General features: G+C 44.7%; 7 protein-coding genes across 7 annotated transcripts; 4 read left to right on the top strand and 3 right to left on the bottom strand.

The window, feature by feature from the left end:
- Nucleotides 1-248: 248 nt before the first annotated feature.
- URA2 (bifunctional carbamoylphosphate synthetase/aspartate transcarbamylase) lies at nt 249-6,932 on the top strand (the record flags this gene model as incomplete). Its single annotated transcript, XM_037284561.1, has 1 exon — nt 249-6,932. The coding sequence occupies one exon, from the start codon at nt 249-251 to the stop codon at nt 6,930-6,932; it is 6,684 nt and encodes a 2,227-aa protein (XP_037140457.1).
- Nucleotides 6,933-7,237: 305 nt separating this feature from the next.
- AIM23 (Aim23p) lies at nt 7,238-8,296 on the top strand (the record flags this gene model as incomplete). Its single annotated transcript, XM_037284560.1, has 1 exon — nt 7,238-8,296. The coding sequence occupies one exon, from the start codon at nt 7,238-7,240 to the stop codon at nt 8,294-8,296; it is 1,059 nt and encodes a 352-aa protein (XP_037140456.1).
- Nucleotides 8,297-8,399: 103 nt separating this feature from the next.
- Nucleotides 8,400-10,604, bottom strand: HG536_0F01060 (uncharacterized protein; the record flags this gene model as incomplete). The annotated part of the gene is made up of 1 exon (XM_037284559.1): nt 8,400-10,604. One exon carries the CDS (start codon nt 10,602-10,604, stop codon nt 8,400-8,402), a length of 2,205 nt encoding a protein of 734 aa, XP_037140455.1.
- A 217-nt stretch (nt 10,605-10,821) lies between these two features.
- HFL1 (Hfl1p) lies at nt 10,822-12,114 on the top strand (the record flags this gene model as incomplete). The annotated part of the gene is made up of 1 exon (XM_037284558.1): nt 10,822-12,114. One exon carries the CDS (start codon nt 10,822-10,824, stop codon nt 12,112-12,114), a length of 1,293 nt encoding a protein of 430 aa, XP_037140454.1.
- A 518-nt stretch (nt 12,115-12,632) lies between these two features.
- HG536_0F01040 (uncharacterized protein) lies at nt 12,633-13,547 on the bottom strand (the record flags this gene model as incomplete). Its single annotated transcript, XM_037284557.1, has 1 exon — nt 12,633-13,547. The coding sequence occupies one exon, from the start codon at nt 13,545-13,547 to the stop codon at nt 12,633-12,635; it is 915 nt and encodes a 304-aa protein (XP_037140453.1).
- Nucleotides 13,548-14,534: 987 nt separating this feature from the next.
- DPI8 (Dpi8p) lies at nt 14,535-14,750 on the top strand (the record flags this gene model as incomplete). The annotated part of the gene is made up of 1 exon (XM_037284556.1): nt 14,535-14,750. The coding sequence occupies one exon, from the start codon at nt 14,535-14,537 to the stop codon at nt 14,748-14,750; it is 216 nt and encodes a 71-aa protein (XP_037140452.1).
- A 138-nt stretch (nt 14,751-14,888) lies between these two features.
- On the bottom strand, nt 14,889-16,094 carry HG536_0F01020 (phosphatase PAP2 family protein; the record flags this gene model as incomplete). The annotated part of the gene is made up of 1 exon (XM_037284555.1): nt 14,889-16,094. The coding sequence occupies one exon, from the start codon at nt 16,092-16,094 to the stop codon at nt 14,889-14,891; it is 1,206 nt and encodes a 401-aa protein (XP_037140451.1).
- Nucleotides 16,095-16,213: the final 119 nt, after the last annotated feature.

Raw genomic sequence — 16,213 nt, 5'->3', positions numbered from 1 at the left:
ATTAAGCGCAACAATACACACAGATTGAGAAGTCGTTAGCATATTTCAATTGGTATGTTCTAATAGATCAGTATTATGAGAGATGGAGATAAAGTGGAAAATCGTTTTCCACGGAGAGTCGAGGTTCTTCAACTCTTGTATAGGGCCTGGGAAGCAGGCATTGGGAGTGTCAGACGTGTTACTAACCGTTGGTCGATTGATGTTTTCTCAGAGGTAATTATCGTGATTTAAACTTCAGGGCAGAATTCATGTCTGTTATTATTCCTACTGCGCCTGTCACTCCTCCATTGGAGGCTACGGGCGATCGGTTAGTCGCTTTGGAGTTGAAAGATGGCACTTCGCTATTGGGTTATTCATTTGGTGCTGAAAAGTCGGCGGCTGGTGAATTGGTGTTCCAGACTGGTATGGTTGGCTATCCCGAATCGATCACCGACCCGTCCTACGAAGGCCAGATCTTGGTTATCACGTTCCCCTTGGTCGGCAACTACGGTGTGCCAGATCGCCAGTTAGCCGATGAGATAGTCGAAGGGTTGCCAAGGTACTTCGAGAGTAATAGGATCCATGTGGCCGGTTTGGTCATTTCGCATTACACAGAGCAATACTCACATTGGCTTGCAAAGTCTTCACTGGGCAAGTGGCTGAAGGAAGAAGGCGTTCCAGCGGTCTATGGTGTGGACACCAGGGCGCTGACCAAGCATCTGAGAGATAAAGGTTCGATGTTGGGTAGACTTGCCTTGCAAAGAAGCAGTTCTACTAATGTTGACGTTGGATCTCCACTTTGGAGGGACTCCTTTGACGTGCCACAATGGTACGATCCAAACGTGCAGAATTTGGTTGCTCAGGTTTCGACGAAGGAGCCACATCTGTACCTGCCTCCAACAGATCATGAGCGTGTTAAATTGCAAAAAGGCCCGGATGGTAAGACTTTGAGGATTCTTGCCATTGATGTGGGTTTGAAATTCAACCAGATTCGTTGTTTCGTTAACCGTGGTGTGGAATTGATGGTCGTGCCATGGGACTACGACTTCACTCAAGAGCAGTACGATGGTCTGTTCATCTCCAATGGTCCTGGTGACCCATCGGTGCTCACTGACTTGGCAAATAGATTAACCGCTGTGGTACAATCTAAGAAAACACCTATTTTCGGTATTTGTTTGGGTCATCAATTGCTCGCAAGAGCCAACGGTTTTTCCACCATGAAGCTAAAGTTCGGTAATCGTGGCCACAATATCCCATGTACCTCCACCATCAGTGGCAGATGTTACATCACGTCTCAAAACCATGGTTTCGCTGTCGACGCCGAGTCCATGAGCGATGGTTGGGAGCCTCTTTTTACGAATGCCAACGACTCCTCTAACGAGGGTATGTACCACAAGGAATTACCTTACTTCTCTGTGCAATTCCATCCTGAGTCAACTCCAGGCCCCAGAGATACCGAATTTTTGTTCGACGTTTTCATCCAAGCGGTAAAGGATCACAAATCGACCGGCATCCTAAAACCAGTTGAGTTCCCAGGTGGAAAGATCGAGGACAATAGGAAGGCACATCCAAGAGTCGAACCAAAGAAAGTGCTTGTCCTGGGTTCCGGGGGTTTATCCATTGGTCAAGCTGGTGAATTTGATTACTCGGGGTCTCAAGCTATCAAGGCTTTGAAAGAAGAAGGCATTTACACAATCCTGATCAATCCAAACATTGCAACCATTCAAACATCCAAGGGTCTGGCAGATAAGGTTTACTTCTTACCCGTCACTGCCGAATTCGTTAGAAAAGTCATTCTACATGAACGCCCTGACGCTATCTACGTCACTTTTGGTGGCCAAACCGCTTTATCGGTCGGTATCGAAATGAAGGATGAATTCGAGACTCTTGGAGTCAAGGTCCTCGGTACTCCAATTGATACTGTTATCACCACTGAGGACCGTGAACTGTTTGCCCAAGCCATGGCAGAAATTGACGAAAAATGCGCAAAGTCCCAAGCTGCTAATTCCGTCGAGGAAGCGCTAGCTGCTGTGAAGAATATTGGTTTCCCAGTCATTGTTCGTGCCGCTTATGCTTTGGGTGGTTTAGGTTCTGGTTTTGCATACAATGAACAAGAGCTGATCGATCTTTGTAATGTTGCCTTTGCTTCTTCTCCCCAAGTTCTAGTTGAAAGATCAATGAAGGGTTGGAAAGAGGTTGAGTACGAAGTTGTGCGTGATGCGTTCGACAACTGTATCACGGTTTGTAACATGGAGAATTTTGATCCTTTGGGTATTCACACTGGTGATTCTATTGTCGTTGCACCATCTCAAACGCTTACCGACGAAGATTACAATATGCTGAGAACTACAGCTGTCAACGTCATTAGACATCTAGGCGTGGTTGGTGAATGTAACATTCAATACGCTTTGAATCCATTCTCCAAGGAGTATTGTATCATTGAAGTGAATGCGCGCTTATCCCGTTCTTCGGCATTGGCATCCAAGGCTACTGGTTATCCTCTGGCTTATACCGCAGCCAAATTGGGTCTCAACATTCCATTGAACGAGGTCACCAACTCAGTAACAAAATCCACCTGTGCATGCTTTGAACCATCGTTAGATTATTGTGTTGTGAAAATGCCAAGATGGGATTTGAAAAAATTCACTAGAGTCTCAACTGCCTTATCTTCCTCTATGAAATCTGTTGGTGAAGTGATGAGTGTTGGTAGAACATTCGAGGAAGCTATTCAGAAAGCAATCAGATCCACTGAGTATAGCAACCTAGGTTTCAATGAGACCGCGCTGGATATTGATATCGACTATGAGCTAAAAAATCCATCCGATTTACGTATTTTTGCAATTGCTAATGCTTTTGCTAAGTTGGGATACTCTGTTGATCAGGTTTGGGAAATGACTAACATTGATAAATGGTTTTTGAACAAGTTGTACGATCTGGTTAAATTCTCGAAGAAAGTGGCAGATTTTGGTAGCAAAGAGAATTTGCCTCCAATTGTTTTAAAGCAAGCCAAACAATTAGGTTTCGACGATAGACAAATTGCTAAATTCCTCAACTCAAATGAAGTTGCTATTCGTCGCTTGAGGAAGGAGTACGGTATCACGCCTTTCGTTAAGCAGATTGATACTGTTGCTGCCGAATTTCCAGCATTCACTAATTATTTGTACATGACTTACAATGCTGCTGCGCACGATTTGGACTTCAAGGATAATGGTGTTATGGTCTTAGGTTCCGGTGTCTATCGTATCGGTTCTTCGGTCGAATTCGACTGGTGTGCAGTGACGGCCGTCAGAACTCTACGTGCCAATAAGATCAAGACTATCATGGTCAACTATAATCCAGAAACTGTCTCGACTGATTACGACGAAGCTGATAGACTATACTTTGAGACTATCAACCTTGAAAGGGTTCTTGATATTTATGAAATTGAAAACTCGGCAGGTGTTGTTGTCTCCATGGGTGGTCAAACTTCAAATAATATAGCTATGTCGCTACACCGTGAAAACGTTAAAATTTTGGGTACTTCTCCAGAAATGATTGACAGTGCAGAAAATCGTTACAAGTTCTCACGTATGCTTGATCAAATTGGCGTTGATCAACCAGCCTGGAAAGAGTTGACTTCAATGGAAGAAGCCGAGGAATTCGCCGACAAAGTTGGTTATCCTGTTTTAGTCCGTCCTTCTTACGTCTTGTCAGGCGCGGCAATGAACACGGTATATTCCAGAGATGATCTTGAATCATATCTGAACCAAGCTGTCGAGGTTTCTCGTGATTATCCGGTTGTTATCACTAAATATATCGAAAATGCCAAAGAAATTGAAATGGATGCTGTGGCTAGAGATGGTGAGCTGGTCATGCACGTCGTTTCGGAGCATGTCGAAAATGCCGGTGTGCACTCCGGTGACGCAACTCTGATTGTTCCACCTCAGGATCTGGATCCTGAGACTGTCAACCGAATCGTGGTTGCTACAGCAAAGATTGGTAAAGCTTTGAAAATTACAGGACCTTTTAATATTCAATTCATAGCCAAGAACAACGAGATCAAGGTCATCGAATGTAATGTTCGTGCTTCGCGTTCCTTCCCATTTATATCGAAAGTGGTTGGTGTCAATTTGATTGAGTTGGCAACCAAAGCAGTGATGGGTCTGCCTTTCACACCTTATCCCGTTGAGAAACTACCTGACGACTACGTGGCTATTAAGGTTCCACAATTCTCTTTCCCACGTCTTGCCGGTGCGGATCCCGTGCTTGGTGTCGAGATGGCGTCCACAGGTGAGGTTGCCACTTTCGGCCACTCGAAATACGAGGCGTACCTAAAATCTTTGTTGTCTACCGGGTTCAAATTACCAAAGAAGAATATTCTATTATCGATCGGTTCTTACAAAGAGAAACAAGAGCTGTTGCCGTCAGTGAAAAAGTTGTGCAACATGGGTTTCAAGCTCTTTGCAACTGCCGGTACAGCTGATTTCATTTCCGAGCATGGTATCCCTGTACAGTACTTGGAGGTTTTGAACCAAGAGGACGATGAGAAGTCAGAATACTCTCTAACCCAGCATTTGGCTAACAATAAAATTGACTTGTACATCAATTTGCCCTCAGCAAATAGATTCCGCCGCCCTGCCTCTTATGTTTCAAAAGGTTATAGAACTCGTCGTATGGCAGTGGATTATTCGGTTCCTCTCGTTACTAATGTTAAGTGCGCAAAATTGCTAATCGAAGCTCTATCGCGTAATTTAAACCTCGATGTCTCTGATCGTGATGCGCAAACCTCTCATAGAACAGTTACTGTACCAGGCTTTATCAACATTGCCACTTTCGCTGCAAATTCCTCAAACGTCATCAAAGGTCCGGCCGAGTTGAAGGAGGTTACAAGATTATCTTTGGAATCCGGATTTACTTACTGTCAGCTAATGGCTAGATCACTAGCAGGCCCTATAATCTCTGATCCAACTTCGTTAAAGTCTGCCTTCTCTGCATCACAAGACTCAGCCTATACGAACTTCTCATTCACAGTTGCAGGAACCGCAAACAACGTTGATACCATTGCGCAAACTGCCAATGAAGTCAGCGCTTTGTTTTTGCCGTTCCGTGAACTAAAGAACAAGGTGTCGACCGTTGCCGCGCTATTGAAGAACTGGCCGATTGAGAAGCAAGTCATCGCTGAGGCCAAAACCTCTGACTTGGCCTCTGTTATGCTGCTGGCTTCCTTACAGAACAGATCTATTCATATTACTGGTGTTTCAAATAAAGAAGATCTTTCTCTGATTATGACGGTCAAAGACAAGGATTCTAAAGTAACTTGTGATGTTAACATTCACTCTCTATTCGTCTCGCAAGATGACTATCCTGAAGCTCTCTTTTTGCCAACAAAAGAAGATCAGGACTTTTTCTGGCAGAACTTAGATGCCATTGATGCATTCTCCATCGGAGCACTACCAACTCTATTGGCTCAAATCACTGGCAACAAAGTTGATGTTGGTCTTGGAATCAAAGATGCTTTGCCATTACTTCTCTCAGCCGTTGAAGAAGGTAAGCTAACCATTGATGACATCGTTGAGCGTTTGCATGAGAATCCAGCTCGTATTTTTAACATACCAGAGCAACTAGATGCTGCTGTTGAGATTGATCTGGACCACTCATTTAAACATACCAAAAGATGGTCACCATACACAAAGGGCGGTCTCAACGGTGGCATTGAACGTGTTCTTATTAACAACGAGACTGTCGTTTTGAGCGGGGATCTTGTCTCATCCGCGCCAACGGGCAAACTAATCACCACAGCTAAAGTGATCCCCGGAATCCCTGCAACTCCATCCAGTGCGAACGAAACACCATTGAGCATTCAACCTCCTAGCGGAGTTAGGAGAAGATTCTCATTTTCGAACGAAAGGCTTAACTCATTTACCAGCGTCGATGGCGAAGCAGAAAATGTTTTCGACCAGCCTTTGGAGCAAAGATTGATGTCATCAAGACCACCTAAAGAGCTTATTGCCCCTGGTGCAATTGAGAATCTCATTCGCACCAACAACCCATTCAAGGGGAGGCACATTTTGTCTGTCAGACAATTCAAGAGATCCGATTTCCATGCTTTGTTCGCTGTTGCGCAAGAACTGAGAGCAGCTGTTGAGCGTCAAGGTGTGCTGGATTTGATGAAGGGCCGACTCATCACGACAATCTTTTATGAGCCTTCTACTCGCACATCGTCATCGTTCATTGCCGCCATGGAACGTCTAGGTGGTAGAACAGTAAACATAAATCCATCCGCTTCCTCTGTGAAGAAGGGCGAAACTTTGCAGGATACCATCAGAACTTTGGCCTGCTATTCGGATGCTATCGTTATGCGTCATCCCGATGAGATGTCAGCTCACGTCGCTGCGAAGTACTCGCCTATCCCAATCATTAATGGCGGTAACGGTTCTCGCGAACATCCAACCCAGGCTTTCTTGGATCTTTTCACGATTCGTGAAGAGCTTGGTACTGTGAACGGCATTACTGTCACATTCATGGGTGACTTGAAATACGGCAGACCTGTCCATTCCCTGTGTCGTCTGTTGCAGCACTACCAAGTGAGAATCAACCTGGTTTCTCCAAATGAACTAAAATTGCCTAATGCTTTGCGCAAGGAACTAGCAGAAGCCGGCTTGCTAGGCGTTGAGAGTGAGATCATCAATCCTGACATTATCTCCAAGTCCGATGTGTTGTATTGCACGAGAGTTCAACAGGAGAGATTCGAGAACAAGGATGAATACGAACGTTTGAAGGATGTTTACGTTGTCGACAACAAGATCCTATCTCATGCCAAGAAACACATGGCCATCATGCACCCACTACCTCGTGTAAACGAGATCAAAGAAGAAGTGGACTACGATCACCGCGCTGCTTATTTCAGACAAATGAGATACGGTCTATTTGTCAGAATGGCTCTTTTGGCCATGGTGATGGGCGTCGAACTTTAGAGACACCTTTATTATCGGACACTACAGACATCGAGCATTCTTTTGTGGGGACAATAAGATGCTCATTATCTGGTTCTTCTACATGATCTAAAATGCCCATAAGTGATCAATAGGTATTATATAGTGGCAGTTTTGGACTTTAAGGTTATTACTATATTATTATGAGTAAATCGCATTTAATATGAGTCGTCATGGACGATCTGCTCTAGTTAGATCTATGAAGAACCATATGCTAATGGCATATCCACTACTATATCGCTGTCAATGATAGTGAAACGGTTGAATGGTTATCCAAGTGCCGCTATATGTGGAACCCAGCAACAAGGAGAGCCCATGTGTCTCTTATCTGTAGATGGAAGGGATTTCACACCAGTTTGGCGCATTCGAATTGGATGCTAAGCAATGATATTATTCGCAATGCTTTGACGTCGAATATTAACAGCAGAGGGAAGCCAACTGGTCCTGATGGCGGAAAGCAACCTCGAGGACCATTGAAGAAGATGACAAAAAATCGCCCTGCAAATAAGAACAAGCCACACAGCAGAAATAACCTCGCAATCACATGGAGCAATGGATCGGACAGAGATAAAGAGGCTGCAAGTGCAGTGGTGTCACAAATTTTCCGAATGAATAAAGCAGGGGCCATCAAGTTCGTTAATTCCACCACTTCGAAACTCGAAGGGACCAACATTCGCTCTTTTGCCAAGGGCATCAATCTGGAAAAGAACGGTCTCGTTATAGTTAACTTTGAGGAGATAGATGAGGCTACGAAGGTACCGTTAGTCAAGCTAGTAGATAGAAAGACAGCTTTGAAAAGATTCTCGGATGAAAAAGCTAAGCAGAAAGAACTGGAAATGATTAATCTGGGACTCGTCAAGAGGAGAGCTGCAAGATCTAGCGATGGTGAGAAGGCGGACGATAATGTAAAGCAGATCAGAATCTCCTGGCAAATCAAGAATGATGATTTGAACAAGCAGAAGGCTCATGAAATTACAACCCAGTTGAAGAAGGGATACAAGGTCTACTTGTACATTGATGATAAAAACCATATCAACTCAAAGAACTGGACGACAGATTTTGATATTCCATTGAGGAAAAACGCTCAAAAGGAGCTAAGTGCGAAGGAACTGAACCAGAGAAATTATGTTCTGCAGCGACTAATGGAGATAGCAGACGAATTTTCGAATCAGCCCACAATCGAGGGTGGTGTGGAGACTAAAATCCTAATAAAATTGACGCCCAAAAACGTTACTATGGAACCAAGCTCTAAACAATCACTTAAGGAACAAAGAAAGAAGGAAAGGCAGGAGAAATTGCAGCAGAGGATAGAGAGGAAAAGGCAAAGAATATTGGAGAAGGAATAGGGCAGCTGACTGGCTATGCTTCTTCGTTGAAAGTCAACTGCCTTTTCGCATCCATTGTAATATCATGTAAATAACGTAGAAATAGATATGAGATATGATTTTTTTACTTGATGATAATTGCACCCGTCAATTGCTCGGCCTGTAGATTACCATAGTTCAATTGTGGGACGCCTATAATAATCCTTCTATCAGGTACAATTTGCATTGCCTTGCCAAAATTCGAAACACCCTTTGAATCAATTTGAGGATTGGCGAAATACAAGTGACTAACGGCTTTCACGTAAAATATATCTTGCCTCCAGATCTTTACAGCGTTGATAATTTCCTGCATACCCACTCTCCATATGGCCCCTTTCCCATCGAAGCTGCCAGGAGAGGATACGTACAACGATTTGAGTTGGTCATCATATTGTATGGCAGTTCCAAATCCTATGGTACAGGAAGAAGTGGAGGAATCGTGATGCAGCACCAATTTCAGAAAGAATTCCACTTTACCATCGATTTCATGATAAATGAACACACTGTTGAATAAATGTTGCGAGATTGCAACGAAGCTCTCACCGACGTAATTCCATGAGAGCATTATCTTGCCGAACATCCCATGACGGCTAGATGGGAGAATCTCGGCATTATCGTAGTTATATTTTTTGAACAGGGTGATTTCCTTTGCCATTATCACGTACCTTGGAAGGGAATTTGAGTGTAAGCCACTAAGGGAATAAACTAATACCATTCCTAAGCCCTGGCATGTCACATAAAGGAAGCCACTCGGACTATGTGAATACGAAGAAGTGAGGGCAGCTCCAAAGTGCTGGTAAGGCTTCTTAAAAGGCTCGCCATTCAACCTAACTGCTGTGAGAGCCGAAATCTCAACCTCCGTTGGGTGATCAGAATTTAGATAACTGATCAAGGAGGAGCCAGGCACCAACATAGCGCAGCCTGTCTCGTTTCTGCCATACGATGACCCTGATAAAATCAGGTCCGGCACAGAATCGCCATTGATGTTAGTCACGCAAGATAACTGAAGTTGGAATGCATCGGCTGTTCTATCGTAAATGGTCAAAATCCTCCTGCGAGCTCGATAAAAATATATGCAATTAGATCCAGGTTCAGATACAATCAAAAAGTCCTTATCGTTGAATCTATAAGTGTGCACCGCAAGTCCCCTCATCGACGTGAAGGGCTTCATGACTGCTGTGTTTGCCTTAGCAGGATCTTCCAGAGCTATGAGATATATTGATCCCTTACTTTGTTCAAGCGGAGCACTAACTGCTGCATACAACTTCTTGTCCTCTTCGAATCGACCCACTGCAATACTAGTTCCAAAATTCGACTGAGGGACTCTTGAGCTGACAATGACAACTTCACCGTCATAACGAAAGTCTAAATTGGTATCGGGCCCTGATAAAGGGCGCGAAACCTCAGGAAGGTTACCACAGAGTTGAAGCCGACGTGCCTGTAGCTCTAACTCAGTATGCGGTTCAAAGAGATTCTGGAAAACCGGTAAGCACGCATGTAGCAGTGCAATGAGATCAAACTCACCGCCTAGCCAACAATCCTGAATAAGCTCCCTAGAAGCAGGCGAGATGCCATATGCTACGTTCAATATTTCAACTCGTCGGTTCAGAGTCACATAAACCTCGCTCAGAGAAGCTGACAGCCCTCTCATCAAGCAAACATTAAGCTCCTTGTAACTTATCTCATCGTGGTTTACTCCGTTTCGATGTAAGAGTTCCATAACGTCCTTTTCTCTAGGCAGAGACCAATTAGTATCTGTATAGTATTGCCAACCCGGGTCGGCGATGCCTTTGAACACATTCGACATAACAATGAAGTCGCCCATCACGTCTAAGTAATTGTGGGCCTCATCAACGTCGCCACCAAATTCCGTCTCCGCCAGAACCCGTAAAAGACCGTGAGATCTATAGCCATCGACCAGCGAGTGCCATGACGAATCCACTATCTGGTGAGAAAAGATTCCAATCAGAAAAGCTTGAAATCTCAGGGAATCTCGACTATCTCGTTTGCTCGAGTTACTACCGTATCTGTCCTGCCATAATTCAAGGGCAGAAATCAGAAACTGAGGCCAATGAGCCCTTTCAGCAAAGTCAGCCAGATTCTCGCTCGGTTTGCAGGAGTAAAGAGTATCTGGAAAGAACGCTCCAGCTTTCAACCATGGACCATAATCATGGAACTTATCAGGAATAACTCTTGCCAAGTACGTCAAATGTGTAGCAACACCAGCGCCAAAAACACATAACATTAACAGGGACAGCAGTATCCAAAAGCGTATTGCGTTGCACAGCATCGTTAGCGAACTGGTAAAAGCAGGGAGAATCGGAACTCCTGTCTCAGCAGACAACACCTAGCATGAATCACCTTACTAGGCTTGGTTTAAGTTTCGGTTTTGCCTAGTTCCTCCAACTTAGGCGTTGTCGATGCTTCTAGCAGTCGCTTTAAAAGCAACAAGCAGATGACTTTAAACCGTCAATCTATCATTATGAATACAGAGACCCCAGATTCGTATGGGAAACGCTGTACTCAGCATGCTACCGGAGGGCCATCTTCCTGGTTGGTGGCAAGATCTGAGTTTTATATCGTCGATGGTCTCACTAGCGATCTCAGTTGCAGCAATAACAAGGCACTTCCAAAACTACCGGAAACCGAGCGAACAGCGATTAGCCATTAGAGTACAGTTGCTGGTTCCTATCTTCAGTATAACGTGTCTCGCAGCCACGTTAAGTCCCGACATCTCTCGCTTGTATTTGGACCCAATTAGAGAGGTGTACGAAGCATTCGTGATCTACACGTTCTTTTCACTTTTGACGCTGATACTGGGAGGTGAGCACCGTATAATTACGGAGATATGCCTGGAGCATATACCCTCTACCCATGCGATCCCACTGGTGGGGAGATTCATTAGGAAAATCGATCTTTCAGACCCTGCCGACTTCTTGATGGTCAAGAGAGGCATTCTGCAATATGTGTGGTTCAAGCCGGTCTACTGCCTATTAAGTCTGGTTTGCATTATCTGGAGTTTTCCCCTCTTGGAGACGATTTTGCTGGTGCTGTATAATATATCCGTTACATGGTCGCTCTACAACTTGGCTATATTCTGGAAATGTCTTTATAATGATCTCAAGAAATTTAATCCATGGAGCAAGTTTCTATGCGTGAAGCTCATCATCTTTGCGTCGTATTGGCAAGGCATTATTATCAGAATCCTGGCGCATTATGGCAAATTAAGGAGCACGAAGGGCTTTGATACGGGGTACGTTTACCAGAACGGTCTTCTATGCGTCGAAATGATTGGATTTGCAATATTACACTGGATTGCGTTTCCATGGACGGAGTATTCATCCGAGAGACTGCCTCAGTGTGCCAGACTCAAATATTGGATAGCTGTGAGGGACTGCTTTGGAGGCGGGGATTTGATATGGGACTTTAAGTACACGCTCATGGGACCATCTTACTACAACTACCGAAATTTCGAGCCATTTGCCAGTAGTTCGCAAATGGCCAGGGCAAATTCCCTCTCAAGAATGCGGCGGCTCAATCAGGGCTTCAGATTTGAAGATCAAGGACAGGGCAGTCATTGGGTTGACTACGGAAGCATACTTCAAACTCCCGATGTTAAAAGCGCTTCCGATGAAGCTGCTGATGAGCTTAGTGAATGGGACGATGATATAGCTAGAGAGCGTTTTATATCCACGGATCCTAACTATCCTGTGGTATCAGACATAGGCAGCATTCATCGAAATAGCACGGATATCAACCAATTAAGGAGAGACGTTAACAACAGATCGAGCATGACGTAGCAGATGGCCCTCTCCGCTCAAACAAGCAGAATAAAGACTGTAAAATCAGGCATCAGTCTTCACCAGAACAATCGCGAGAACTTTGCAGCTGACTGCAACTCTGAAGATCAAAATTCCCTAAATCTGAAGTAGGAGCAGAACCATTATCTCGCTCCATCGGCATCAGACGCCTCTGTGCTCCCGTGTTTAATCTTGGGATAAGCTGTCCTTTGGTGTTGTTGGATGGATCCCACTTGCTCTTTAGCAAAGCATGGCAGGTCAAAGGCAAGTGGCATAATACTCAAATGACCTCTTGTTGTTCAAACGTAATATATTATGTATCTATGTGAATTGTAATAGGTGCTGTAATAAACAGAAAGGACACGGTGCTCGAAAGACGACACCTACACTTGAATCTCCACGGCTGAATAGTTACAGTCAAAGAGTCTGCAGAGAAATTTACAAGATGCGATAAACAAATTACATGCAGCGAACGCTTAAATGAGTGTCCTGGGCGAAGGTGTGTATGCAAATGGTATTCAATTACTCGGGTTGAAAAAATGTTTAGCACATTCGTATGCTGTCCATGAGATTGCCGTTGCCGGCATATTAGCGATGATTCTAGGTTTTAGACCACGCCAGAACCCTCTCCAACCGCGAATCTTGAAAATAGCTTTCGTGGCCTTGGTAAAAGAATCAGCTGCCTTGAACACCTCTAACGAAACGGTTTCACTGCCTCTCACCTGTAGAACTGTCTTTATGCAGTCCAACGGGGTGGTTATAGCGGCACACGTTGCACCACTTATACCACCACAGAGACAGTGTATCAAAGGGTTATAATCGTTTGTTGGGTTGAAAAATTTGGCAGATGATTCATATATGACGAAATTGAAAGCTGCAAATGGAATGTTCATTGCTATAGTGGTCGGATACGAGTAATAGAACGCACTAAAGCCCTCTCTCTGGTATATTTGCCTTGCGACGTTCATCATGGTGGATGATGTGTCCAATTGCATCCTTTGCTTGATCGTATCGAAGGGGTTCATTAATGCATCTGCCGCTATCGTGGCAAAAGTGCCGCTAACAGCAGTTTTGAACGGTTGGTGTGTTTGGTAATCTTCAGGATCTATTAAACGGGATTTGGAAAACTCATAAGTCGCAAAGTAGATAGCGTGAGCAGGTCCCGCCCCTAGGATAACGGATTGCACTCCCTTCCATAGCGCCAATGAACCCTCCGCGGTGGAAATCTTGCTTATTTGCGACAGGAGTCCTGATGTAGCGGCACCACTGCTCGCAGACTGTATTCGCGTCTTCAAAGCATCTATGGGGAACATCACAGAGTGTTCCATGATACCAGCGAAAGCTCCTGCCATCAACTGGCTCGCTAGAGAGGCATTGGCCGGTAACGACTCGTAATCTATCTCCTCAGCTCTAATTACCTCCGATGTGTTCATCAATCGCCGAACCAGAATAATTCAATAATATACAGAACTAGGTACTCTGCAGCTACCTTTATCAAAGCAGCCAATATCCACTAGACCAGATCAGACAAATATTCGATGATCTCGATCCTCTGAAAGCTTTCAATTTTCACTATATTGATGGTGAAATTTCTTGCGATGTCAAACTTTTTCTACTGCAATTAATTACTTAGTAACAGTAACAAGCTTTCTAGAACTCGAGCTCACTAGGCTACGAAGATGAGCAATCCTGTCCTTCAGCGGGCTGCAGGACTCTCTCTTGGCAAATATCAGAGTATATACGGGTTCTCGAGGATCCAATGTGCTTTTTCTTGCTAATTTCCGTGATTCTTGCAGTAAAGCGGGTGCAAGCAAGACGTAATTCTGGGTGCGTAAACAAGGATGCAGAGGTCCTGGGACTACGCTCAGCATAAGTGTACAAAAGAAGCTTGCTAACTCAGATGATAGTAGTACCTGCAGTATGAACGTATGTAAGTACTAGAAAGACGAGCTCATTTGCCTCTTTCACGTGCTGTAGCATCTATTGCGAGAGGCAACCGGGCTTTATCGAGCATTGACTGCGATCAACGGCACCATATCCGTTGCTTCTAGGCCCTCTTGTCCCCAAAGATCCGTCGCTTAGACTTTTCAAGATAAGCATTTTCAGGGCGGGACCGGAAAAACTCGGTTTCTTGGCAGGCACAGGTGGGGGAGAAAGTTGCCAGAGAAAAGACGCAGGAACGGATCATCTAAATCTTGTTTTTCCGTCTAAGTTCTTAGATATTGGCACCGGGGATGACAGAGCCAACTGGAGAATAGCTGTTATCAGCTAATGCATGACCACCCGCTGCAAAGAATGCCGATTGTTCTTCGCAAAATTGACGGTTTGCAAAAGATATATAAAAGACGATGTGATGGGCCGTAAGACTTACGTCAACAGTTCTCTTATATCCCCCACAAGATTCGGTATAAATTCTTACAATGATTGCTCAAGCTACTAAAGTAGCGGCCGCTAGGGCCTCCGTCGCAGCTTCAAGCAGAATCATTCCTTCTGCTATTGTGGCGCCAGTCTTCAAAAACTCTCCAGGGAACTCTTTCTCGACTTTCAAAGAGTACAGGGAGAACGCAAAGACCTACGGGCCTTTGAGTGCTTCTTTGGCCGCCAGGAGGCATCTGGTACATGGATCGAAAAGATAAATTGATATGAATTTGGGATATGTTAACGGTTTGATCTTTTGTTTTCGATGTTTGATTCTTGATGGCTAGATAAGTAAAATAACACTTCTATAGAATGCGTTTAAGTGAAAAATGGTTTATCGCAGAGCTCGGAGTACCTTAGCTGGATGTTATGTTTAAGAAACTGAACAAAGGGGGGCATATAACGAGAACCACAAAGGGAATGCCCGCGTAGATAAAAAATCGTCCAATGATATCTATCTTGGGTTCCCCAATGTATAGTGGACACTCGTCCTCCTCGTTCGCCGCTGCGTGCGCAGCTGTTTTCTCCGGTCTATCATCCGGGAGCCGCAGAACTTCAAGCAATGTGCAGTACACCAACGTTTGGCTCACGCAATACTTCCACAGTGCAACACATGCTACACCAACGACCAATCTGTAAATAAAGTACTGAAACCCTTTTTGAATTCCCATTCCTCCATCTGAAGTGATCTTCAGCACCTCCAGCAACCACTCGCTGCACTCGAAGCCGCTGACCACGCCGATAAATGCAACGCTGTCCTGGAAACAGGGACATTCTTCAATAGGTCTAACATGCTTGAACAGCAAGAGCAAGCCCCAGGAAATGCTGAAAAAGGGGAACCATAGATGATCTCCCAGCTTGAAATCTTTGAGCAAATTTTTGATAGCGATTCTCGCTGCAAAACAGACTACGCCGATGGCAGCCCCGCTGATAATGTCTAAAAGGCCATGCATCCCGCAGTATATTCTGCCGGCAACCAGCGTGAGGTAGTAACACAGAGCCAGGATGCTGCAGAATGACTTACCAAACCAGCCCAGTGTTGCACTGCGCCATGTGTTCCAAAGTAACAGAAAGGTCACCCCAGTAGCATTCGCTGAGTGGGAACTAGGCGCTCCATACTCCAACGCCGTATACGCACTCAGCGTTATTCGATGAAGCGGCGGTGAGCGAGGTCTCGGCAAACACCAGTAATCCTTCAGGAATCCGCTCAGATATATCGAATAACCTAGCACGTAGACCATATCACGAACAAGATCGACCTGCCCAATGAACGCCGGAATCGGTAGACAAAGGACGTAGAACGTGTGTGATGCCAACAGCGAGGTGTATGCAAAGAAGATATCCCTATACGTGGTTCTATGGTTCGCTTGCCACTCATACAGCTTAGACGATTGATTATCTGTGAACCTAGTCAGATAGCTTCTCATGGCATACCTAACACGAGACATTCCTGTTTGGTATCGTTCCACAGGGTGGTTCCCAGGATGCTTCAAAAAATTTGCATCCTGGAAATCTCGAGGATTGGATAGTCCTCTCGGCCTAAGAGACTCCTCAACAGTCATTTGCCTTACTTAAGAGTGCCCGAAGCGACCGAATGTTAGGCGGTCGGAATTCTTGAAGCTAGAAATTTCCTTCAATGACGTTTCAATGGTACTTGTCCAATTCAATGCAATTGATATGG

This window comes from Torulaspora globosa, chromosome 6 (genome assembly GCF_014133895.1).
Source record: "Torulaspora globosa chromosome 6, complete sequence".
NCBI lineage: Eukaryota > Fungi > Ascomycota > Saccharomycetes > Saccharomycetales > Saccharomycetaceae > Torulaspora > Torulaspora globosa.
This window is presented reverse-complemented; position numbering and strand designations above follow the sequence as displayed.